Below are 27,632 nucleotides of genomic sequence, written 5' to 3'. Positions count from 1 at the left end.
CACTCCCATCAGAATTATCTCATTTTTGGTCGAGTGGCGAAAACTAAATCTAATTTTTTCCATCTGTCTCATTATATAAACGTCTGATTTTCAATTTATAGTTTGTGGCATCGACATCCATGTCAAACTGCTCACTGTCTTCGTGCTGGTTAATTAGAGGCACAGCCTCACATACATCTCTGTACCATTGCTCCTGTATTGCCAGTTCACCCCTGTTCGGTCGTAAACTGAAATTGCCACCTTCATCATATTGCCCACTGTCCATATAAATTTCGAAACTCGCTAAAAAAACGCCATTGGGCGCTGCAGCTGGCATTAAAAGTTGAAACTTATTTCACAAAGCGAGAAAATACAGGGCAACGTAAGCAGCTAATTCTATGTACGCTGCTTGACCATCCAGTGCAAAGAAACGGGATATTTTCAGTTCTATTGGAATTAGGGCTGGGCAAATGATATTCTCGTTCGAACGGGCCTGAGATTTCCCGATACACCGCAGCGCTGTTTATACTCTCGAGGTTGTACGAACAGTCACTTGACACTTGAATCGCGCAGTGCGAGTGCAAGGGAAACTCAAGAATCTTCGAACTAGTCCGCAACAATAAGCTATGATTCTGCTTAAAATCTGAAAAGTTTGTACAACACTTATCAAATTCCTATTGTGTTTGAACAAATTTACAATACGAGTTCGCTTACAGTACCGCTATGTATGGATGTACTAACATTTACGGTATGCCGATTTTTCAGTAAAGATAACAAAGACGAAAATGTTGTTCTCCAAAAAATACTACTTGACTGAACCCAGCATTACATTTTATTTGTTTATAGGAACCCGTAATGATGTATCAATTAGGTTGTAACTGAGCAATTCACTCTGCATTCACATATTACAGTAACAGACAAAAACGTTGCCAGATTTTAATCAGTTTGAATACAAGACAGAAACATTCTGACGAAACAATCGAGGAGGTTAATCAAGAATTAGAAGCCGAACAAACAAAATACGTCGTAATTAGGTGACTGTACTTTATCGCGAGAATGAATCATAGCGGCAGGACCTGTCTCGCAGGTAGTACCCCAAATGTAACTATATCGCGGGGTGAGTGAGAAAGCTCGAGAATTGGAGACGATCATGATTGCAATCTTTTGTTTATTTATTTGTTATTCATGGCCTCTACGCTACAAGATATTTCAGTCTTTTTTTTTTCAAAGCTATTTTTACTATAAAAATGCACTACGCATTAAAAACGCTAAGGCAGACCGTTCTGATACTACCAATAAACGCCACTAGATCGTAGGTAGGCCAGGGGTTGCTGACGGGACCCAAGATTTTCCAAACTGGGACGTAAACTTTTCGTAAAGTAGTTGGAATGTCTTGTTGAATAATTATCTTTGCCCTTATTTGACACTGTGTCCACTGTCCAGTATTTATGTCTATATGAAAGGGACGTGTCGAAGGTCTTTGCGCTTGCGGGTTTCACACATGTATTTTTCGATGTGACACGTAATTTTGTGTGCGTTTGAATTTCGTCGTGAAATATATTTAATAACATCCCAGGCCACTAGGCTATAGCTGTTGGACAGTGAGTGAAATAGTATGGAAGTAAATACACGTAAATAGTTTTTCCAGATGGCTTCACACATGAAAACTAGTTGTCGTTGTTACAGGAGCCCAGCGCTAGTTGTCAACAATGCCGCTATCTTGCAGATTTTATAAGGAAAAGTATCCGGAAGTGGAAGATGTTGTTATGGTTAATGTACGCAGTATTGCGGAAATGGGGGCGTACGTCCATTTATTGGAGTACAACAACATTGAAGGAATGATATTACTTTCAGAACTTTCCCGTCGTCGTATACGATCAATCAACAAACTGATCAGAGTTGGAAAAACGGAACCTGTTGTTGTAATCAGGGTCGACAAAGAAAAAGGTAATTTGATGATAATCTCAATTTCTTACACAAAACTAGATTCATGTGCTTACTTTAGTGTAGTACCATTAATGCTAGGATTTCTCCGATAGAATGTTGTGGTCCAGGATGTCTAAGGCTTGCTAGTGTTTATTGTCCACTGTCTCTAGGGAATGTTGGTTTTTTTTATTTTTTAAATAAAAAAGATCATAGATGGCACTAGTTTTCGATTTATTTTTCCTGAACCCATGCCGAATATCAGTGAAAATTTTGTTTCCGCCTACAAATTTCATTAAGCTATTTTATATTATAGGTAGTTGGTATGTATTTTTAAATATTTCGTTCTTCTTCCTTCGTTCGAAGTTACCACTTTAGTAGAATCATTAGACAGTCGAGAAATGTGCCTTTCAGAAGAAAGGAATTGATTATAGAAGAGGCACTGAAATGTCTACAGCAGCCTGTGTAGCTTTTTGATTTAATGTGGAACACTATAAATTCCTTAAGTAATTTTTCTTAAGGGGTTATGCAACATGAATGATTTAATCCCGAGTTGTTTCACAGATATAGATAAAAGAACAAGTGTGAAATTCGTTTTTCTGTTTGTTTCTACTACCTCTTTTGTCAATGACTATTTAATTGTTTATGATATCTGCATATAACATTGTGTTTGCTCCTGTATTTTTTTCATTGTCGATAGATGCTCTGCGTAGGGTATGTATATGGGGTGCCTTCACTAGCGAGGTATTACCAGTATGTTGAAGTCTAAGTTGCTCACTTCATCAGCATTGGTTGTTTTATTTCAATCAAGATGTTATCAGTGCTGTATTTTTGTTCATGTAACATGACATCTGGAAACTGTTTACAAGATTTGATAAACTTGTGAATGAATTTATCAGGAGGACAGATTATTCTATTGAACATATGTGGTTTCATACAAGCTGAGTTGAGAATGAGAGTGCTATCTCATCTGTCGGTGCAGAAGAATGTTGAGCATAGTTTTGTTTATTTTTTGTTTCTGTTCAGTTTATTTTGTACATTGGTGTGGGCATTTCACATTTACTTCTGTATAATTGTATTTCTTACCTGTCTGACATCGTTCAGTACTGTGAGGTAATATTGTACACTTTCTTGGGCAGTGAATGCCGCTCATGATATGGTCTGAAAGTTCAAAACATGTACTTTGTGGGTAATATAATGGTGAAAGTTATGTAGTAAATTGCCCCTTGCATTTTTCATAGATTATGTATGATGTATTTACCTATTATGCATCAAAACACTTGTCAGAAACTTGTCCATTATCTGATATACATTTTCTGAATTAACCTTTCCATTTTAGTTTTTATGAGGCAAAGCATATTAAGTGCATTTAAATGTAGCATGGACATAGACATTAGGATACAGTAGGCTAAAGTTTAATCTTACGTTGCAACATTTATTTGGCATTCACATTTGTTGGCTTCACCGACCCTCAACCAAATCGACACATTTCAACTTAACCGAGATGTCATGCTACACTACCAGTCAGTCAGTCACCACAACCAAGGTTCCAGGGAGGTCAAATATCATAATAGCCCCACAAGTTTTATTTTACATTCACATTCATTGGCACCCAAACAAATAGGCTTTTAACCTAACTTAAATCTTGCGCCACACTTCAGATCACCACCTCAACCAAAGTTTCGACACTACCACACACTAACCAGATATTTCAAACTTACAGTGTTCATTCATAGCAGCCATCTTGAGGATGTGAAGTTGAGACAATGTTTTGAACATTTCACGTTGGTAAATATGTTTCAACCATTATTATGTTAAGCTGCCTTTTCTGAATGAAAATATTCAGTAGATCATCTCCTGTTTCATAATTGCGCACATCTCTCGACTTCTTTAACAGAATAAATTTCATCGGTGTATTTTAGGTATCTGCTGGCAACTTATATAATATTCCAGTCCAGCACAGTGGTTTTCCTGTGCACATCCCACAGCACATCCCTCGTCCGCATACAACGGGCAAGCAAGGCTTTTCCTTTGTAGTCACCATGAGAATCACATTTTCTATTGTGTGGTCTTGTCACAGACATTTCATATCCTGTGCATGAAACACCTACATTATCTATCATGTGTCCCGCAGTTAGTGTGTAGGATTCTATGTATATATAACTAACTTGCATGTATCCAAGTGAACATTCAGTTCTTGTACATGCTAAACACACACCACCATGGCTTCAATACATGTTCAAATCTTTTCTGGCCATCCCAGTTTGTTTTCCATGATGACTCCTGTGTAGGGTGCTTTGATTTGTAGATTGTTTCCATAGATGATAGCAAATAAAAGAATAGTGAAGTCATGCTTGTAAATGGAATAGCTATTTCCACTGTTGTGTGGGTACTGCAGAACCACATGTGTATCAACTGAAGCCCCAAATAATGTGGAACAAAAAGCGTTATTCTTTCAATGCTTGCTGCCCCTGAAGATCTACTGTATTGCAAGTTCAAAAAGAAATACCTGCTCAGATATTGTTGACTGCAAATGTATCGTGAAGAGAGTGTCACCTTTCTCATCTTTTGTCACCTTTTTTAAAGATTGTCACCATTTTAAATTTTTGTTCCTTTTGTAACTTGTCTTGCACTTTTAGGAAGAAAGTGAGTTACTTACTTTTGTTTCCAATTTGCTGTATTCATGATCATTCCTTTAGCTTTTTGAAATGATCCAATCACAAATGTAGATAAAATCTAGCCAGAGTGGCTTTTGAAATTTGAGATAGATTTTTAGAGTGTTTTTTATTTTATTTTTATTTTGTGCAACTGTTACAAGGGTCAAATATTCCTCTGTTACAAATGCTTCAAGATTCTGATTTTGCTGTAGAAGCAAAACTGGTCCTGTGGAACAGTTCAGTTTTGAAATTAAACTGTTCCAGATGGAAAAATGCAAACCCCTTAGTGACTGGCCTAAAAAAAAGTTTTGTTTGAAAAGTAAAGTACCTGCAAGAGGGGGGGGGGGGGTCATTGAAGTAGTGAAATTGAATTATTTTGCAATGTGTGTTGTTCCTCTACTAACTCTACTAATTTGGAGACAGAAAGTTTTCGGGCAGTTTTTAACCTCTCACTTTCAGTGACACATAAGTGTAACTTTCAAATCAAATGTAGACCACATCAGCTACATTCAGAACGTTTAGATCAGACACAACCTTCAAGTATGGTACGTTCATGGACAGTAATAATAGTTCCTTCACAGTTGGACTATGAAATCAGTGATTCCGAATTACTCCATGGATTCATCAACTGATTTTTATAATGTTTTAAAGATGTTATTCCCTGATAGTGTTGCTGAATGTTTTTACGTTCATCTAGGAAAGTGATGTGCATAACTGATGGACTGACACTATATTTACAGTAACACACGTTAGAAGCAGCACATTCATCGTACTGCACATTGAGTTTTGATTAAACTACCAATGTTAAGGCAATTATGAACAACTATTACATTTTGGTCAGAGCATAAGTGTTGCATAACAATGTGTTACCTAAGAAATTTATTGGCAAAGCAGATGGAGAAATGTTAAATCAGAAATTATGGGAAGGACTTTCTGAAGCCGTCTTGTCCCTAAATAAATGACTTACGCTGGAATCAGATGGATCTTGACAACCGGAATAAATTAATAATTAGTTCTCTTTACCTTCCCCGCCCCCCTCCCCACCCACCCACCTCGTCTCTCTCTCTCTCTCTCTCTCTCTCTCTCTCTCTCTCTCTCTCTCTCTCTCTCTCTCTCTCTCTCTCTGACTCGGATGATACAGTTGCTGAACGACTCAAAGAAAACCTGAATCTCATATCAAGTATATACCCTGCTCGTATAATTATTCTCAGTCGTGACTTCAATCTATCCTCGATATTTTGCCAGAAATACATGCTTGAAGTCTGTGGTAGGCATAAAAAGAAATCTTAAATTGTTCTGGATCCTTTGTCAGAAAATTATTTTGAACAATTACTTCAGGAGTCCACTCGAAGTGTAAATGGTTGCAAAACCATACTTTACCTCTTTGCAACAAATAATTCTGAGCTAATGGAATGGGTAGCATCATGATGGATCAGGGATTAGTGAACACACAGTAATTGTAGCGAGACTAAATACTGTAACACTGAATCTCACCAAAAATAAATGCCACATACATCAATTTTTAAGAAAACGGACAAAAAAATTTCTTGGCGCCTTGTGTCGAGACAGTCTTCATTCCTTCCAATCGGATTATGTAAGTCTTGACCAAATTTGGTTTAAAGTCAGAGAAATACGTAGTATTGATGGCAGTTGAGAGATATATACCAAATAAACTAGTAAGAGATGGTGCTGATCGCACATGGTGCAGAAAACAGGTCGGAACACTGTTGAAGAAGTGACAAAAAAAGCATGCCAAATTTAAAAGAACACAACATCCCCAAGATAGGCAAAGTTTTACGGAAGCTCGAAATTTGGCCTGATCTTCAATGAGAGGTGGTTTTAATAGGTTCCATAATGAAACACTGTTTCGAAATCTGGCAGAAAATCCGAATAGGTTCTGCTTGTATGTAAAGTACAGCAGGGTCAAGCCACAATCAATACCTTCACTGTACAATAGAATGGCAATGTTACTTATGACAGTGCCACTAAAGCAAAACATTCAATAAGTTCACATAAAGCTTTCGATGTCACACCTTTTCTTCACGAGTTGTATGCAGAGATAGATACTTCGACCCGTTTTGGCTTGTGTTTTGAAGGTTTTTGCTTTGAGAAAAATTGTGAGTATTTCTGAAGTTCATTATAATGAATTATTTACATCTGGTAATCTGCTTCTTCTTAAATAACTAGGTGTTAGCAGGCAAGTAACTGAAGAGCTTGTTAACCTGGAAGAATGTGACAATTTGTGGTTTCTAAATGATGCCCAGAAACATAACACAGCAGCTTGCAAAGATTTGAGGGGAAGGACGTTCTTATCATGTGCACCACTGAAAAATTTTACATATTTAGACTCCAAAGTAAGAGTTAAAGAGAAGAAGCTACAGTGACATGTTAATGGTGGCAAAAATGATGCTGCTCAATTTGTAGCAAGATTACTTATCAGATGAGTGGAATGTTGTACAGTTTGAAAAAGATGATCTAACATTAGATAACAAAGGTATTGACATTTACTGGCACCCGCACATCTCAAAAAGAGACTGGTGTTAAAGTATCCATATGTTTTCACACTTGTTAAGGCTTCTTTTACATTTGCCCATGGAAATACACAGAGAGAAGATATTCATTTCAGTGCACACGTTAGGAGAAGACAAGGCAGCAGTGACCGAAAAGTTTTTAAACAGTGTTTTGACTGAGGGTTGCTTTGGGACAATACCCCCATTTTGGCCATTGTCTCACAACTCATTTGGTATAGACAGCAAACATGTGCAAATTATACTGCTTATAAGGAAGAATTAAAAAAAAAAACCATGAATGAGAAGAAAGCAAAAGAACAGCAAAACGAAAGACATCTTGAACAAGAGATTAAAAGATGAATAACAGGAAAAAATCAATTCACTGTAAACTGAAGAAGGGAAAAAAAATTGAAAGATGTTGAAATTGTGGGTGTGCCAATCGTGAAAGCAGAAGAAAGGAGTGAAATTTCAGGAATACATTTGTCTGTGTAACATGTGTACGTGATTAACATAGCAAGATCACAGGTTAATGTAAGTGCAAGATAAGCCATTGCAAATGTGAAATATTGACACCTTAATAACCGGTGTAACCGCCATGAATGCAAGTGTGCTAATGTGCGTGCAGTGCATTGTACAGGTGCTGGATATCAGTTTGTAGGATGGAGTTTCATGCCCGTTACACTTTTAGTCGATACAGAGGATGTTAATGCAGGTGTTGACAACACGAGTTGTCATCCGATGATGTCCCGTATATGTTCATTTGCAGACAGGTCTGGTGATAGAGCAGGCTGAGGCAACATGTTGTGTAGAACATCTTGGGTTACAGCAGTGGTGTGTGGGCAAGTGTTATCCTGTTGGAAAACACCCTCTAGAAAGCTGTTCAAGAATGGCTGCACAACACGCCGTGTCACCAAACTGATGTACGAATTTGCAGTTAGAGTGTGTGGGGTAACTACAAGAGTGTTCCTGGTGTCATACGATGTTGCACCCCAGACCATAGTTCCAGGTGTAGGTCCAGTGTGTGTAGCACACACAAAGGATAGTTGCAGGCCCTCAATTGGCTTTCTCCTAACCAACACTAAGGCAGAACCAGCTTTCATCAGAAAACACAACAGACCTCCACCCTGCCCTCCAATGAGCTGTCACTTGACACCACTTAAGTCACAGATGGCGGTGGTTTGGGGTCAGTGGAATGCTTGCTATAGGAGATCTGGCTGGCAGCTGTCCTTGAATAACCAATCTGTAATAGTTTGTTGTATCCATGTGATGCCAACTACTGCCCAGATTGCTGCTGCAGGTACAGTGTGATGCACCACATCAGTACGCGGAAAACAATGGTCTTCCCCCTCGACAGTGCCACATAACCATCTGGAGCCCGGTTTTCTTGTGACCACCACTGCCAGCGGTCATGTACAGTGGCTACATTCCTGCTAAGTCTTTCTATAATATTGCAAGGTGTTGATAGCATCTTTGTCACCTGAAAGACATTTGTGACGAATATTAACTCATTATGTCCAATATGAAAGGTGCCATTGCAGCATTTATTTAAAGCAAACCCGATTTGCATCATCATAGTGCCACTTACTAGGGCCACTCTGACACGACTGGTGTGAAAGCTGAATTGACATCACTTACCAAACTTTCATTTATGTTGCACAACTCCTTCTTGGTATTGTAATTTTTTTCCATCAGTGTATTTTGTTTAATTTTTTCCAGGATTGAAGTGTGGAATGTCATCAGTTTTTAAAATGTGATGTTGACTTTGTTTGTGAATTACAATTACCAAATGTTCAGTTACCAGTACTGAATTATCAATTTACCTGCACATATTAATACATTTGTATGAGGCAAAAACATGACCATACCCCATTAAAGATCATAATACAGAAATTTATTATGGTCTGAATCAGTTCATTTATACCATATATGTTTATTGAAATAATTTGTCACCTTTTAAACACTTTTATATACCATTTTAGCTCCTTTTCAATGTCTTTCTCAAATATTTTGTGATCTTTCTCACCATTTTTTAAGTGCCACCATGGCTCCAACTCTGTAATTGTTAAACATGAAATAAGTGTTTCATTTTCCTCAGAGCTAACATTGTCACCACTGGTGTAGCATCACTGTATTTTAAGCAATGGAAAATCCAGTGTGGAATGTAAAAATATTATGAATAGGAAAGTTGCTACTTGCCACATAGTGGAGATACTGAGTTACAGGTAGGCACAACAAAAAGACTTCCACAGATAAAGCTTTCGACCATTAAGGTGTGTGTGTGTGTGTGTGTGTGTGTGTGTGTGTGTGTAAGGGGGGGGGGTCTATTTTTGACAAAGGCCTTACTGGTCGAAAGCTTTATTTGTGACAGTCTTTTTGTTGTGCCTATCTGCGACTCAGCCTCTCTGCTATATGGTGAGTAACAACTTTCTTTTCATAATATTATCACTGTATTTTACATTTTTCCTTCCCTGTCAGTGGCCCAACAGGTTGAAGTATTATCTTAAAATCACGAACACAGTTATTAAACACAACACTATTAATAATCTTTATCTCTTCCACCATGCTCATACATGCATTGCACATAATATATTTATTATCCCAGTAGTGAACTACTTTCTAGGATTTCATCTTTGTTTATAAACAAACCAGCTGTGGTGACAATTGCTGACAGCAGCATGGCTATTTTGTTACTGGAACAACATGTGTGGTTTTGTGTCTTAAGTATGAATGAAATCACACACTTAGGAAGAGGCATGCACCTGTACCCATGCTTGTACATATGTGAGATACACATGCATGTGGTGACTAGGTGCAAGGCCCACGGGTGTAGGGAGGCCAGACGTCAGTCCCCCGTAGGAGGCTCCCGACTATCTTCTTGTCATTCGTCTGTTAACAACTACCTCAGCGTGAGCAACTTTCGGATCTGGCGACACTAAGAAGACTGCTACACTTTATGAACATCCACAGTTTCAACTTTCCATTGTTTTCCAGCAGCTACCACCTGAATGTGTCAGGCAGTTGTCTTTTTTGGAGTCATCAGCCTTCTGATTGGTTTGACACGGCTTGCTATGAATTTCCCTCCTGTGCCAACCCCTTCATCTCAGAGTAGCACTTGTCCTCAATTATCTGCTGGATATATTCCAATCTCTGTCTTCCTCTACAGTTTTTGCCCTCTACAGCTCCCTCTAGTACTATGGAAGTCAGTCCCTCATTTCATAACAGATGTCCTATCATCCTATCCCTTCTCATTTTCAGTGTTTTCCACATATTGCATTCCTCTCCGATTCTGTGCAGAATCTCCTCATTTCTTTCCTCTTATCAGTCCACCTAATTTTTAGCATTCATCTGTGGCACCACACCTCAAATGCTTCTATCCTCTTCTGTTCCAGTTTTCCCACAGTCCGTGTTTCATTACCATAAAATGCCTTGCTCCAAACGTATATTCTCAAAAATTTATTCCTCAGATTAAGGCCTTTGTTTGATACTAGTAGACTTCTCTTGGCCAGGAGTGTGGCCTTTTGCCAGTGCTGGTCTACTTTTAATGTCCTCCTTGCTCCATCCGTCATTGGTTATTTTGCTGCCTAGGTAGCAGAATTCCTTAATATCATCTGATTTGTGACCATCAATTCTGATGTTAAGTTCCTTGTTGTTCTCATTTCTGCTACTTCTCATTACTTTCATCTTTTCTTCAATCTGTTTTTCTCAATCCATATTCTTTACTCATTAGACTGTCCATTCCATTCAGCAGATCATGTAATTGTTCTTCACTTTCAATTAGGATAGCAATGTCATCAGTGAATCATATCATTGCTATCATTTCACCTTGAATTCTAATTCCAATCCTAAACCTTTCTTTTATGCCCATCATTGCTTCTTCGACGTACATATTGAACAGTAAGGGCGAAAGACTACATCCATATCTTACAAACATTTTTAGTCCGAGCATTTCATTCTTGGTCATCAACTCTTATTATTCCTTCTTGGTTCTGGTACATACCGTATTGTATATTACCAATCCATTATAGCTAACTCCTATTTTTCTCAGAATTTTGAACATCTTGCACCATTTTACATTGTCGAAAGCCTTCTCTAGGTTGACAAATCCTAATAACGTGTCTTGGTTTTTCCTTAGTCTTGTCTCCATCATCAATCACAACATCACAATTGCCTCTCTGCTGCCTTATCTTTCCTAAAGCCAAACTGATCGTCATCTAACACATCCTCAATTTTCTTTTCCATTCTTCTGTGTATTATTCTTATCAGCAACTTGGATGCATGAGCTGTTAAGCTGATTGTGCGATAATATTCGCACTTGTCTGCTCTTGCAGTCTTCGGAATCGTATGGATGATATTTTTCTGGAAGTCAGACTATATTGCCAGCCTCATACATTCTACACACCAATGTGAATAGTTGTTTGGTTACCACTTCCTCCAATGGTATTAGAATTTCCAATGGAATGCTATCGATCCCCTCTGCCTTATTTGATCTTCCTCCAGACCTCTCTTAAATTCTGAGTCTAATACTAGATCTCCTATCTATTCTAAATCGACTCCTGTTTCTTCTTCTACCACATCAGACAAATCTTCCCCCTCATAGAGGCCTTCACTGTACTATTTTCACCTGTCCGCTCTCTTTGCTGCATTTAACAATAGAATTCAGATTGCACTCTTAATATTTCCACACTTGCTTTTAATTTCACTGAAAGTTGCTTGTACTTCCTGTATGATGAGTCAGTCCTTGAGACTATCATTTCTTTTTCGAATTTCTTCACATTTTTCCTGCAGCCATTGTGTCGTAGCTTCCCTGTACTTCCCATTTATTTCATTCCTCAGCATCTTGTATTTCTTTATTCCGGAGTTTCCCGGAACATTTTTGTGCTTCCTCCTTTCATTGATCAATTGAAGTATTTCTTCTGTTACCTGTGGTTTCTTTGCTGTTACCTTTTTTGTACCAATATTTTTCTTTCCCGCTTCTGTTATTGCCCTTTTCAGAGTTGTGCATTCCCCTTCAGCTGTACTGCCTACTGGACTTTTCTTTATTGCTGTATCTACAGCCTTAGAGAACTTCAAGCGTATCTCATCATTCATTTTTATTTCCGTATCCCACTTTTTTTTTTTTTTCTAACTAATCTCTTAAAACTTCAGCCTACTCTTCATCAGTACTATATTGTAATCTGAGTCGATATCTGCTCCTGGGCACACTTTACAATCCAGAATCTGATGATGTAATCTAACTGAAATCTTCCCGTATCACCTGGCCTTTTCCAAGTATACTTCCTCCTCTTGTGATTCTTGAACAGAGTATTTGTTATTACTAGGTAAAATTTATCACAGAATGCAATTAATCTTTCTGCTCTCTCATTCCTTATCCCAAGCCCATATTATCCTGTAACCTTTTCTTTTATTCCTTCCCCCTCAACTGCATTCCAGTCCCTCATGACTTTTAGATTTTCATCTCCTCTTGTGAACTGTATTACCCATTCAATATCCTCATATACTTTCTTTATCTCTTTAGCTTGCGACTTTGGAATGTATACCTGAACTGTTGTCGTTGGTGTTGGTTTGCTGTTGACTTTGATAATAATAACCTTATCACAAACTGTTCACAGTAACACACTCTCTGCCCTACCACCTTACTCGTAATGAATCCTACTCTCATATACCATTTTCTGCTGCTGTTGATATTACTCTATACTCATCTGACCAGAAATCTTTGTCTTCTTTCCATTTCACTTCACTGACCACTGTTATATCTAGATTGAGCCTTTGCATTTTCCTTTTCAGATTTTATAGCTTCCCTACCACATTCAAGCTTCTGACATTCCATACCCCGATTCATAGAATGTTATCCTTTTGTTGATTATTCAATCTTTTTCTCATTGTCACTTCCCCTTTGGCAGTCCCCTCCTGGAGATCCAAATGGGGGACTATACTGGAATCTTTCGCCAATGGAGAGATTATCGTGACACACTTTTTCCATTACAGGCCATATGCCCCGTGGATACACATTGTGTGTCTTCAATGCAGTGGTTTCCATTGCCTTCTGCATCCTCATGCCATTAATCATTGCTGAGTCTTCCACCTTTAGAGGCAGTTTCCCACCCCAAGGGCAAGAAAGTGCCCTGAACCTCTGTCCGCTCCTCAGCCCTCTTTGACAAGGCTGTTGGCAGAATGAGGGTGACATCTTATGCTGGAAGTCATCGGCCACCAATGCTGTCTTAATGACATGGAATGCTCTGACGGCACGTAAGAGCTGTGTGTCCAACAGATACCATTGGAAACCAGTAGTGTCACATTTATTTAATATATAGTTGAAACATGGCATACAAATGTACTTGATTCCCATGCAGAACTATACTTAAAGTGGATAGTTTGATAAAAGACAATTATACAGCCTTCATTTAATTATTAAACATGGTAATTACTGAACATAACTGTTTCTTTTACACCCATAAATGCTAATTATTATCTGGAACAATTCATTATCCTTATACTGGATTACATCTATTGAGAACTGTTACTTTATTGCTACATTATTTTGGAACTTTCAGTAAATTATGTAATACTGTTTTGGTTTGTTGTACTGTCCTCACCAAGATAAAATGTTTTATTAATTGTTATAGAAAGCATTTTGTCATTATTCGGATATATCACGGTAGTTTTGAGCTTCCATCCAAAAAATCTTGCTGACCCCCACAGCACAGGAGAGTGGTGATTGAAAGATATTGAAGATGAGTAGAGAGCAGAGCCTGTCCTACCCTGCCTAGATCGAATAATGTTGTTCTCTCTCTCTCTCTCTCTCTCTCTCTCTCTCTCTCTCTCTCTCTCTCTGTGTGTGTGTGTGTGTGTGTGTGTGTGTGTGTGTGTGTGTGTGTGTGTGTGTGTGTTGGTTTTGTAGTTTCCTTGAGAAAATTTTCTTTTGTATTTGTTATTTATGTATTGCCGTACATCACAAATTGCTGTAATTATCTCTTGGATATCACACATGAAATAATTTCAGGTTACATTGATCTGAGCAAGCGACGTGTATCTCCAGAAGATGTTGAGAAATGTACTGAACGTTTCTCTAAGGCAAAAGCTGTGAATTCAATTCTTCGGCATGTCGCAGAGCTGTTGCAGTACGAAACAGATGAACAACTTGAAGAGCTGTATCAAAAGACTGCATGGCACTTTGAGGATAAACTGAAGAAGAAAGCATCTGCTTACGACTTCTTCAAACAAGCAGTACTGTGAGTTGCTTTTTGCTTAGTTCTTGATTTAATGTAATACTGTATTGTATCTATATCGTACTCAAGAATCTAACAACAAAAACAATCAATTTTTGACAAAATAATGTAATTGTATGGCTGAAAAATCTACTCGCCCATACAGTGGCAGAACACACACATAAAAGAGAGTTGCATTTAGTCACGCTTTTGCAGCCAGTGGCTCCTCCTTCAGGCAGAAGGGTTGAAGGGGAAGGTAGAGGGGTGAAGGAAAAGGACTGGAGAGGTCTAGGAAAAAGGGGGGGGGGGGGGGGTTTTCGGGATCCCCTTCAACTCTCCTTCCTGAAGAAGGAGCCATTGTGTCCGAAAGCTTGCGTTATTGCATTCCTCGTTTATGTGTGTGTTCTGCTGCTGCTTGGTGAGTAGATTTAAATTGCTCATGAATCTACATCTTCCCCATACAAATTAGTGAAATGTGTTCTAGATATGACACAGTGTGGTATTGAGAATTAAATGATTGTAGAGAGAATGAAGACAATATTACACACCAAAAGCCACTGTTTAAGTGAAGTTTACCTAACAGCTTTTACACCATTGCTTTGTATTGAGTTTAAGACGCTACCGCTCAAGGTATGGAAATGACTTGTTGCTTAATTGTAGAGCTCAATCAGTATGCCCTTTCTGCATTGAGCAACATATAGATCCCCTTATAGGCTCTGAGCACTATGGGACTTAACATCTGAGGTCATTAGTCCCCAGATCCCCTTATACATAGTGTTTCTGTCCCACAATACACTTTATTTACATTTTCAGTTAACCAACTAATGTGGTACCAATGTGCAGTACTGACCACTGGTGTTTACATTTTCAGTTAACCAACTAATGTGGCACCAATGTGCAGTACTAACCACTGGTGTTGTAACATCTTTAATGTTGTTCTGTCGATCCACAGTTGCTATTACAGGATGTATATGACCCGGGAGATTCAGGAAAAACCCGGGAAGTTTTTCATCCAGGAGAAACCCAGGGATTTTTTAGAATTCCGGGAATTTTTCATTGTTTTAGTTTTCTGTTAAATTTTTGTAATTTTGACTGGTAAGAACCGATACTCTAACAATGGATATTACTGTATCCTGCTACTACAGAATAATAACTTCTACAATAAAACATAAACGAGAGAAAAAAACGAAAATAACTTAAATTGCAAAATAAATGTGCCGTATACAACAATGACACACAGTGCTCATGCAAGCATCTGCCAACAGCAAAAGGTGTCAAAGGCTTTAGGAAGACTATGCAATGCTTCATAACAACAAATTGCCTCCTATGACCGTAAAGTCACAACTGTTTACATTAGATTCGTTTTAGCAGTTACGAGCGGGATCATTGCAGTTGAGTCGCTTTTGAATAGTACTCATAGATTCTCCCACTTCTTGCTACAGGAATGTTGCTGTTGACTGTGCAAGCAGTCGCAGCAAGCAGCTAGATGCTACCGGGAAAAGGGGCGCCAAATTCATATTCTTGAGGAAAACAAACTTGTTTCACAAAGCGCCTAACATCCAGCGCATGTTGGTCTCGATTGCTCATATGATTTTGAAACGCATCACTGTTGGTTTTTGAACACATTTTAAGTTGATTTCTGAATGACTCATAAGTTGATTTTTGAATGCGTGCATAGTGTATGTGATGTCTCTGTCAGGAGAATCCTCGTCACATCTAGAAATAAACTTTCTGCAGACAAAAGGGGACAGTGCTACATGAGCTGAGCGGAGTTAAGCCAAACGGATGAATGCCAATCGCTGCCCGATTATGTGGTTGATAGGGTTTGCGAATTATTAGCGAAATCCATTGATTCAGACTACCAGAATGGAAATAAACGACTAACAGGAATAACAGGCGAGAAAGATTACGTATTATCTTCTCAGTGTATCCAAGAAAATGAAATTTTGACAGAAAATTTTGGGCCAGATTGCTACTCTAGATAGGCCCACTTGTACAGTCCCCAGCTAGCAGCCACTTAAAGTTCTATTTTGGAAGTAACGCGGAAAAAGTGTTGTACGAACATGTAACAACGCCTAACAGGAGAATAATCGCGGGATAACTAAACCTGTGATTCTGGCAGGGTTAGTGAAGTTAATTGGCAAACAAATTTTGACAATGGCAGGAATAGCTACAGAATTGGTGGTGATAAGATTGTTTGTTAGAACGAGGAAGGAGAAGAAACGGGGACATCACACAAATTATTGAAGAGTAAGACGATTCCAAATTTATCTAAAAATTATGTAATAATACTTTTCGATCTCGTGCTTGAGAAACTGGTGCGTTTGAATGAAATGTGAAATTGTTTCCTAACAAAGATTTTTGCTTGCAGTAGGCCTTATAGGCATTTGGTATTGGTACTTCGTGAATTATATTATGTGTTGTTATAAAAATGACCATTTGTGCCAAACAGTCTCGTTTATTTGATGTGTGTTACAAAATTGCTGCAATATTAGAAAAGCCTATTTTGTTTTATCTAGCAGATAGTGACAAAACAGACTAATCAGATCGAGAAACTACACCAGTCTTTGATATATTTGTATTAACAGCTAGTATTAGATAACGACATTTCGATTTTTCCTGTTGCAAAATGTTTGACGAACTTTGATGAGGTAATAGATTCTTTTGCAGAAAGGAAAGCGCACCATGTAAAGCTGTAGCAAGATCAGAGAGGGGGGAAAAAATGATAGGAGCTAAAGTTTGAAGAAATGTGCACTTTCTTGCTTGTCTCTTGTCTTTATTGGTTTTATGTATCCTATATTTAATTTTATGTCACACAAAACAGCAAGTTATTGGCTGATAGGCAATAAAGAGTACGAATTTTCTGAAGAGTTCTTGTTCTCCTGGTAACAAATAATCCATCCCATCCGCTATTAATTAAAAAAAGAAAGAGAGAGAGAGAGAGAGAGAGAGAGAGAGAGAGAGAGAGAGAGAGACTGTCCTGAATATAGTTTGTTGGCATCCGTTACAAAATATACACATTTCATTTCCAAAGAGCGAAATAGAGTGATGTGCGATAGAAGAATGCTGTATGAAGAGGCGTGGCACTGCACTTTGGCACACTTAGGTCTAAATAACATGTCTTACATTTCTTTGAACGCATATGTTTTATGTTTCAGACTTTTCAGAAAGATGTGCACTACAAGACGAACATATTTTTGAAAATTAGGTTTTTTTCAGTATTGACCCGGTTAGCAAATATTGTAGATCTGCGGCTGATGCGCAGAGCAGTCTGCGTTATAAGGGGTAGTCTCCATGTGATCCGTGTTTACATTTAGTGGTTTTGCTGTTTCCCCTTCGTTTACTCTCACATCAAATGAAAACAGAACAGAGCTATCAAGTGAATTATAATACATTCACATAATTATGGAAGGCTTAAATACATTCTTAGTTTCAGATTTTATTTTATTTCCACCTTTCTGACAGTCAAGCATTAATCGCCTTGCAGAGCAATGAAGTTATTTTTGTCTGTTTTGACTTTTATTAACCTTTTCCACAGAGGCAGTCAATATACTTGGAAATGAAATGTTTAATTCCACAGTACTGGCTAGTTTCAACTGTTCGCTGCATTTCAGGTGCACGTTTTCATCTTTTAGTATTTATGGCATTATGCCATAGTAAAGAACCAAACATGATATAATACAGTACTAGTGCTCCAAGAAAATTCACATCCCGTATACCACACTGAAAAGCGTAATATCAGGCTGAGGTCTACTTCATTGGGAATCTGGACATACGAATGTGCACTTTAAGTACACACTTTGAATGGTCACGTTTTAGTATGGTCCACGAAATTCCGATGCTCTTGGAGTATCCTCTAATGACATATTAATGTTTTACATGTACAAACATACGGGCTCCTTACGTCATGGTAGCTGCACAAGCTCGGTGTCGCCTGTTATCTGCACTCTCTAGCAACTGCTGAAACGAACCTGTTTCTAAAAAGTAGCAGGAAAATATTGCGACTGGTAGTTTGAAAAGCATTACTTTCAAAGTAAATATCCTTTTATGTGCGAGAATATACCATGAATTTCTTAAATTACAGAGCGTTTGACTCTCATTTAAAAATCAACTCTTTGATGACGAGCCATTTGGAAGAATTTCGAACCCAGAAGATCAGACATTTATGTCATTATTAAAAATTTTACTGGCACATTTGTGTGATATATCTTAAAGTGTAAGATGCACAGAAAAGATCAACATTGTATGCAGAAGCTTAGTTTCACTTGCAGCTTATTAACCTTTGAGACCAGTGTTATATGTGAAAGCTTTGCTTTTCTTGTAGCAACACTATTTATATTAATTTAAACCATTAACTTCCCCTGTTTGTGTGTTCGTGCTACTTAACAGTGGTGTTGTTGTTGTCTGACTACATCACGCGTCCTACACTCTGAATATCCGCTATCATCGGCTGGCGAAATCACGTGACATGAGCTATGACTGGCTTACAAAAGTGCATCGCAATCTCGATTTCAATGATTCGGAAAGTAACATGTGGTGTTTGGTGAAATTCCAATGTATACTTTCGTAATACGAGAATACACAGCGTACATGTTGCTGCACTTCAAAGATACTTCCAAAACGTGTCTTTTTCCCCGAGTTTCGTTTTCTAAAGTGCCGAGAGGTTCTATGCCCGTGTATAAAACTGTAACCATTCAAAGGATTGATAAGTTTTGCAGTTTCGAGGGAAAATATACTGTCATCTAACACGGAAAAAGTGTGTTTTCACCCAGGACAAAGCGCATTTTTAACCGGGAAAAATTCAGGAATTTTTTTTTCCTTGTCCACGTATACACCCTGTTTTAATGTTGTATTAATGGTTTTTAGGTTAATACTGTCTGTCTGAAATGGAATAAAGGCAATATTTGTTTGTCCAGAAACATTCTGCCTCAATTTATTAAGTCATCACAGTGGCCTGAAATACGTATGCATTTTCAACTTACATATTCTGCTATTGTGCCTGGCAGTTGCAGTTACCTACATTTACAATAACAGGAAATGTAAAGTGAAAGTGCTACATACAAATGAAAATTATACATGGCTCTTCTATCTAAAAATCTTTAATATAACGTTACAAGATGTTCACCATCTGTTAAAGAAGCGAGACCATGGATTGTGGTACAAACTCTTTTACAATAACTAAGGATCAAGAAACTGAACCTGAAATCGATTCAACTTCCTCTGAGAGTCCTTGTGACATGTGCAACTACAGATGTTTACATTTGTGAATGTCTTTGGAAGAAGTAATTAGTTGTTAGGCATTTTGTTCTATATGCTGAATGACAACCATTGCTTCCAATGTTTTGTGGTTTTTGAGATGATAATTGTTCAGAATGGTGTGGTGTAAATGTTATGTGTACCACTTCATTCACATGGAATTTAGATCACTTTGTTGCTTGTAAAGGGTGGTCCTGCCAGCTGTGAAGTGTGATAATGAGAGGCATCTAAGAGAGTAAAGATCATGCTTGCACTGTAATCAGTGAATCTTTGAAGATTTTAAGAGACCTATATTTCTTTCTAAATTTCGTTCACTGTTTCTACATACATAATGCGACTAGATATGGGCTGAGTGGTTACATTTTTGTAATTGTTTCATTAACTTGTTGCCCAGATTTATGGAAAATTGTCATAATTGAACATGCTGTCTCTTTTCAAACTGCAATGAGAATCCTGTCTATAATTATTTAATTATTCTGAATCTGCCTGGCCATGATACTACATGGTGGAGTGACGTGAACACACTACACTCTTACAGAATATTCCCCACCACCACCACCACCACCACCACATCCACCCGCACCCACATAACATACAGAGTCATAGTTCCACAACAGTTTCACAATTGCATCGGAGTCAGTTTTTACTAGCACCAGTTGGAAAGTGCAGTCGGTGATCTCAGAACAGGGAACAACACTTCATCAGATGGTGATAAATATGACACTTTATTTAATAATTAAGAGTAAAACCTTTGTTGAACTATCATGATATATAACTTGGGTAGAAAGCAAATCCCTGTCAGATATACATGGCAAGAGTGCAGACAGTCATATAAATTTGTACTTTCTTCTTACACTATCTTTTTTTCTCTTCTTTCAGCTTACATATTTGATTCGCTTTAGAGATTTCTTCCGCCCAGCTGAGGGATTTCCTGTTATTTGAGGCCTGTAAATAGAAAAAATAAAGCTAATTAGGTTAGGATGGCAAGGTAAAATTTGTTTCATATGCTTGCATATGGAGTGAATAGCATCATTAATGTAACAATGCAAGTTCAGGTTGATAGACTGCTTTCCTCTTGGTAGTCGCGTAACATAGTTTCAGTGAAAAGATTCAGCATAATTCGTGTGACAGCATTGCTAGATATAAAGTTTTACAAAGTTGCCTCAAGCCACTTGTTCTCCTCAAGGTCATGCTGCCCCACTGTGTGCTATATGTGCCATACACTGCTTGCACACGAGTAAACTGAGTTCACCTTTAGAAGATTCTACGCTTGGCTGCTTGTTTCATGTAAGAGAATACCTTGCCATTTAAGGCAGACAGTAATTTTAACTCTTGAAGATGATGATAGGATATGCTCTAACACATTATCAAATAACTAACATTCCAGGTGGTGTCTTAGGCAGTACAAATCATACAGTAAGACAGAGATTGAAATATATAGAACAAATAATTGAAGATACGTGCTATGAGATAATGGGATTGTGGAATTTGTGTTGCAGGATACAATAATTTAATCAGAAGATTGGTAAGGAGCTATAGGCTTATAATTTTTGTTACACATTTAAGAAATTCTATTAATATTAGACTGTTGATAAACGGCAAGCATTATTACTGCTTAGCTATGGGGAAACTAAAGGAAAATTGTTATATGAGGACCGCCAGCATCAGTATAGTTCCTTGTGTTCGCTTATAACTAGTGTGCCTTGGGTTTAGTAGTGTGTCAATAAAACTAGTCTCGAGCATTTCATAGTGTGTTGAAACTAGTTTGCCTTAATATTTTCTTTTTGGTCTGTGCATAGCAAAACTAGTGCCAACAATATCAGGAATGCTTCAATAGTTTTGAACCTGATGATATTAAATTGTGACCTAATACAGTATTACTACATGTTGATATGAACATCTCTCTCTTCCCCTACCCCTCTTTGGGAACATACAAATGTAGGCAAACAATCGATAGCAAGATTTTAATTATTGTGAAATAAAAGTTGTAATAGTCTACTGATCATAAGCCCAAGTCCATAAAAATGTCAGCTTATTATGATACTGACCTAATACATAAACACAGTACATAGCTAATAAATTAGTCAGTAGTTCTTGGATTCTCAGTGTCTGTCAATAGTATTCACATAAATGCTCCTGTAATTCCTTTAGCAGTTATGCACATTCAGACAGTACTTACTTAACATGAGCATCGACTATATAGTCACTTAAGTTTACTGCAAAAGTAAGTCCTCATAAATCCAGTAACCAACTGAGGTCTTCTACAAGTTCAAGAACTCTTGATGTCGCAAATAAATTTTGGCAAGTGCTCAGTTTGAGTGTCACATGATTGTGAACAGGGAAAAATCTTATTTTTTGTTCCACACTCCCCATGTTGATCGTAGGCATTGACAACTGTTTCCAATTTAAGTAAGCAGCATCATGTATTGTCACAGTGAGTTTTGGGTCCTAGGCAATTTTCGCTTGAGCCTAGTTACTGAAACCAGCTGTGATAAATACATTTTTATGCAACCAGAGCCACTATTTATTTAAAATATAATATGATTGTTAATTAGGCCCATTATCAGGAAGCACATGTTAGAAAGGAGTAAAATTTTCCATTTCATTGCAACAGTGAAATATGAAGATGGCTCTCAATCTTAGAAATTCTGTTAAATTGATGTGTAAATATTAAAGGGGTAAATGATGACAGTATTAGAAACTTAATGTCATTGTAAACAAACAAAATTGTAGGAAGTTTATAGTGAGTACTCTTAAGATTTAGAGTTCTTTTAAGGGGGGTAGGACGTCAAACAGGCCGACTTGGAGCAGGAGAGGCACCACAGGACATTTTAATTTCCACTGTCTATACTTTTACAAATAAACTCATAAAAACTTTGTCAGCATGACCAGAAAGGATTCAGAATTCACACTCATAGGAGTGGAAATCGAAAACATAACAAAATAATTTTTTTTACATGTGAAATCCCTTGTCATCCCTTGCATGTGCCCGATCCCTTAATCGGGCAGGTAGGTTAGAAAATTTAAAAATGGAAATGGATAGGTTAAAGTTAGATATAGTGGGAATTAGTGAAGTTCGGTGGCAGGAGGAACAAGACTTTTGGTCAGGTGATTACAGGGTTATAAATACAAAATCAAATAGGGGTAATGCAGGAGTAGGTTTAATAATGAATAAAAAAATAGGAGTGCGGGTTAGCTACTACAAACAACATAGTGAACGCATTATTGTGGCCAAGATAGACACAAAGCCCATGCCTACTACAGTAGTACAAGTTTATATGCCAACTAGCTCTGCAGATGATGAAGAAATTGATGAAATGTATGACGAGATAAAAGAAATTATTCAGGTAGTGAAGGGAGACGAAAATTTAATAGTCATGGGTGACTGGAATTCGTCAGTAGGAAAAGGGAGAGAAGGAAACATAGTAGGTGAATATGGATTGGGGGGAAGAAATGAAAGAGGAAGCCGCCTTGTAGAATTTTGCACAGAGCATAACTTAATCATAGCTAACACTTGGTTCAAGAATCATGAAAGAAGGTTGTATACCTGGAAGAATCCTGGAGATACTAAAAGGTATCAGATAGATTACATAATGGTAAGACAGAGATTTAGGAACCAGCTTTTAAATTGTAAGACATTTCCAGGGGCAGATGTGGATTCTGACCACAATCTATTGGTTATGAACTGCAGATTGAAACTGAAGAAACTGCAAAAAGGCGGGAATTTAAGGAGATGGGACCTGGATAAACTGAAAGAACCAGAGGTTGTAGAGAGTTTCAGGGAGAGCATAAGGGAACAATTGACAGGAATGGGGGAAAGAAATACAGTAGAAGAAGAATGGGTAGCTTTGAGGGATGAAGTAGTGAAGGCAGCAGAGGATCAAGTAGGTAAAAAGACGAGGGCTAATAGAAATCCTTGGGTAACAGAAGAAATATTGAATTTAATTGACGAAAGGAGAAAATATAAAAATGCAGTAAATGAAGCAGGCAAAAAGGAATACAAACGTCTCAAAAATAAGATTGACAGGAAGTGCAAAATGGCTAAGCAGGGATGGCTAGAGGACAAATGTAAGGATGTAGAGGCTTATCTCACTAGGGGTAAGATAGATACTGCCTACAGGAAAATTAAAGAGACCTTTGGAGAAAAGAGAACGACTTGTATGAATATCAAGAACTCAGATGGCAAACCAGTTCTAAGCAAAGAAGGGAAGGTGGAAGGAGTATATAGAGGGTTTATACAAGGGCGATGTACTTGAGGACAATATTATGGAAATGGAAGAGGATGTTGATGACGAAGAAATGGGAGATAAGATACTGCGTGAAGAGTTTGACAGAGCACTGAAAGACCTGAGTCGAAACAAGGCCCTGGGAGTAGACAACATTCCATTAGAACTACTGATGGCCTTGGGAGAGCCAGTCATGACAAAACTCTACCATCTGGTGAGCAAGATGTATGAGACAGGCGAAATACCCACAGACTTCAAGAAGAATATAATAATTCCAATCCCAAAGAAAGCAGGTGTTGACAGATGTGAAAATTACCGAACTATCAGTTTAATAAGTCACAGCTGCAATGTACTAACGCGAATTCTTTACAGACGAATGGAAAAACTGGTAGAAGCGGACCTCGGGGAAGATCAGTTTGGATTCCGTAGAAATGTTGGAACACGTGAGGCAATACTAACCTTACGACTTATCTTAGAAGAAAGATTAAGAAAAGGCAAACCTACATTTCTAGCATTTGTAGACTTAGAGAAAGCTTTTGACAACGTTAACTGGAATACTCTCTTTCAAATTCTGAAGGTGGCAGGGGTAAAATACAGGGAGCGAAAGGCTATTTACAATTTGTACAGAAACCAGATGGCAGTTATACGAGTCGAGGGGCATGAAAGGGAAGCAGTGGTTAGGAAAGGAGTGAGACAGGGTTGTAGCCTCTCCCCGATGTTATTCAATCTGTATATTGAGCAAGCAGTAAAGGAAACAAAAGAAAAATTCGGAGTAGGTATTAAAATTCATGGAGAAGAAGTAAAAACTTTGAGGTTCGCCGATGACATTGTAATTCTGTCAGAGACAGCAAAGGACTTGGAAGAGCAGTTGAACGGAATGGACAGTGTCTTGAAAGGAGGATATAAGATGAACATCAACAAAAGCAAAACGAGGATAATGGAATTTAGTCAAATTAAATCGGGTGATGCTGAGGGGATTAGATTAGGAAATGAGACACTTAAAGTAGTAAAGGAGTTTTGCTATTTAGGTAGTAAAATAACTGATGATGGTCGAAGTAGAGAGGATATAAAATGTAGACTGGCAATGACAAGGAAATCGTTTCTGAAGAAGAGAAATTTGTTAACATCGAGTATAGATTTAAGTGTCAGGAAGTCGTTTCTGAAAGTATTTGTATGGAGTGTAGCCATGTATGGAAGTGAAACATGGACGATAACCAGTTTGGACAAGAAGAGAATAGAAGCTTTCGAAACGTGGTGCTACAGAAGAATGCTGAAGATAAGGTGGGTAGATCACGTAACCAATGAGGAGGTATTGAATAGGATTGGGGAGAAGAGAAGTTTGTGGCACAACTTGACTAGAAGAAGGGATCGGTTGGTAGGACATGTTTTGAGGCATCAAGGGATCACAAATTTAGCATTGGAGGGCAGCGTGGAGGGTAAAAATCGTAGAGGGAGACCAAGAGATGTATACACTAAGCAGATTCAGAAGGATGTAGGTTGCAGTAGGTACTGGGAGATGAAGAAGCTTGCACAGGATAGAGTAGCATGGAGAGCTGCATCAAACCAGTCTCAGGACTGAAGACCACAACCACAACAACAACAACAACAACAACAACAACAACAACATGTGAAATTTCACCATTGTTTTCACTTACTAATGGCAGTATTTGTTGCTATAGGTACACTTTTCTTCATAAGTAGAGAGATTCTTCGATGAATTTTGCACAGCGTACAAACCATACTTAAAGGTGTATTAAACTCTAGAATTTTCCGAATCTATTAAAAACTGTGGTAAAAATTGAGGTAATTAACTACAAAATTTGTGTTTTTTCTAAAGATGAAGTTTAAAATACAAGAGCTCATTTGTTTTTTTCATAAATTAAATAAATTCTAGAGTTTCATACACCTGTAAGTATGGTATGTACCCTGTGCAAAATTCATCGAGGAATCTCTTTAACTTCTGAAGAAAAGTGTACCTATAGCAACAAATGCAGCCATTTGTAAGTGGAAAAAAATGATGAAATTTCGGACGTAAAAAAAATTTATTTTGTTATGTTTTCGAACTTCCACTGTAATGAGTGTGAATCCTTCCTGGTGATGCTGACAGTTTTATGAACTTATTTGTAAAAATATAGACACTGGAAATTAATGACGTCCTACCCCCCTTACACAATTTTTAATTTATCAGTGAATCTGATAGTCATAGTTTAAAAACAGATTGTGTAGGTAGCATTGTTTGTTGGGGAATGTGTGGCTCAGTGGATTAGAGTTCCTTTTACAGCATTTCCATTACAAACAAGAATTAATCATGTTATTTTTCATGTTTACATCAGGGATCCATCAATACTGTTAGAATGCGGTCTAGATGAAAAAACGAAAGAAGTACTTCTAAACAACATCAAGAGGAAATTAACATCACAGGCAGTGAAGATTCGAGCAGATATTGAGGTTGCCTGTTACGGCTATGAAGGGATAGATGCAGTGAAAGCAGCCCTCCGAGCTGGATTGGCTTGTTCGACGGAAGAACTGCCAATAAAAATCAATCTTATTGCACCTCCGCTTTACGGTCAGACAATTTCTAATGACTTATTGTTACAATAGTGATAAATGGCAGTAATAAGTGTCTTTACAAGCTTTTTTAGATCTGTCAGTTACATTGAATATTTCTGTTTTGATCTACAGTTATGACAACATCAACACCTGAAAAGCAGGATGGTTTAAAAGCATTAAATAATGCAATCAACAAAATTGAAGATACTATAACAAATATGGGAGGAGTATTTGCAATTCAGATGGCTGTAAGTATTGCGACGTGTAAAACAGTATGCATTTACAAAATCTCTTATTTTTAATTCTTGAAGTCAGTCCCATGTTTACTGAAAAAGCTAATTCAGATATATTTTTGACAGGCTAAAGTAGTTACTGCATGCATTTGCAAAATTTCTTATTTTTAATTCTTGAAGTCAGTCCCATGTTTACTGAAAGAGCTAATTCAGATATATTTTTGACAGCCTAAAGTAGTTACTGCAACAGATGAAGCAGAATTGGCAAGACAGATGGAGCGTGCTGAGGCAGAAAATGCAGAAGTGGCAGGAGATGATGATGACGATGAGGAAGAGGGTCAAGTGTTCAGTGGTGAGGATGAAGAAGGTGGTGGTGATCAAGAAGGATCAGTTGAAGAAAATGGGAAAGCTGAAGAAGAATAACATATTGAAGCAACAAAAAGAAACATTTCTGCTCAATCTGAAGATTAATTATTTAAGTGAAGGGCGTTTTCTCCCTCCACGTTTGAGGAAAAATCTTTGTTGAAGTATTTAAGTCATGTTGTGATGTCTTTTGTAATTTAAATTTGAATAAAAATATGATTATGGATATTTCTCTTTTATTATTGCATGGCGGTGGCACAGAAAGTAATGCCACACTTTTTTTCCTTTTTCTCAGTCGACGACAATGTTGCGAATGTGGAATGTTAGGTCTGAATTCTGTGAAGTTCTTGAGTGCATGTGCAAGATTTGTTTCTTCCTAGAGCCAGGGTAGCTGCTGCAATGTTTCAAAATACTATCTGTAAGTGATGTATGTTATAAGCAGTGCATCATCATTAACTTTCTCACAGAGGGGAAAGAAACTGTAGGGAATATTCACAAATGTTTGTGTGTAGTCTATGGAGCATCTGCAATTGATGGGAGGACAGTTGGTTGCTGGATACAGATGGTGAGGCCATCGGAAGGCACTTTGATGGAGCTTGCAGTGAGCAGGGAAACCATCCACAGCTGTCAACTTCACGTGTTGCAGTAAGCTGATGTTCTCATTCATGACGATCAATGCATTATGACTCTGCAGTTGGCACTGCTGCTGTCAATCAGCAAGTGAAGTGTG

At 37.8% G+C, this 27,632-nt stretch overlaps 2 protein-coding genes across 3 annotated transcripts in view; one reads left to right on the top strand and one right to left on the bottom strand.

Annotated features, from left to right (window-relative positions):
* The first annotated feature begins 1,422 nt into the window (after positions 1–1,422).
* On the top strand, positions 1,423–27,130 carry LOC126416785 (eukaryotic translation initiation factor 2 subunit 1). 2 transcript variants are annotated; one of them, XM_050084648.1, is made up of 6 exons: positions 1,423–1,580; positions 1,666–1,926; positions 14,070–14,298; positions 26,090–26,322; positions 26,439–26,554; positions 26,768–27,130. In XM_050084648.1, exons 2-6 carry the CDS (start codon positions 1,689–1,691, stop codon positions 26,960–26,962), a joined length of 1,011 nt encoding a protein of 336 aa, XP_049940605.1. In that variant the 5' UTR covers positions 1,423–1,580; positions 1,666–1,688; the 3' UTR covers positions 26,963–27,130. The 2 variants fall into 2 exon arrangements, with proteins under 2 accessions (XP_049940605.1, XP_049940606.1); XM_050084649.1 differs by having other exon boundaries at positions 1,424–1,580; positions 1,651–1,926.
* LOC126416784 (reticulon-4-interacting protein 1 homolog, mitochondrial-like) overlaps positions 20,237–27,632 on the bottom strand; it is a 172,061-nt gene continuing 164,665 nt past the window's right edge. The window contains exon 9 of the mRNA XM_050084646.1: positions 20,237–20,475. Within this exon, the coding sequence (XP_049940603.1) occupies positions 20,406–20,475 (70 nt within the window). The 3' untranslated portion in view covers positions 20,237–20,405. The remainder of the gene's footprint in view (positions 20,476–27,632) is intronic.

The sequence above is a fragment of the Schistocerca serialis genome, chromosome 8 (genome assembly GCF_023864345.2).
Source record: "Schistocerca serialis cubense isolate TAMUIC-IGC-003099 chromosome 8, iqSchSeri2.2, whole genome shotgun sequence".
Taxonomy (NCBI): domain Eukaryota; kingdom Metazoa; phylum Arthropoda; class Insecta; order Orthoptera; family Acrididae; genus Schistocerca; species Schistocerca serialis.
Note: the sequence above shows the minus strand (reverse complement) of the source record. Positions and strands in the feature narration are given on the sequence as shown.

Bases quoted from the DNA above. Each gene is read 5' to 3' on its own strand.
- LOC126416785 (XM_050084648.1), top strand. From the start codon at position 1,689: ATGCCGCTATCTTGCAGATTTTATAAGGAAAAGTATCCGGAAGTGGAA. The intron at 1,927-14,069 runs GTAATTTGATGA...AAATAATTTCAG, and splicing joins CAGGGTCGACAAAGAAAAAG to GTTACATTGATCTGAGCAAG. The intron at 26,323-26,438 runs GTCAGACAATTT...TTTGATCTACAG, and splicing joins TATTGCACCTCCGCTTTACG to TTATGACAACATCAACACCT.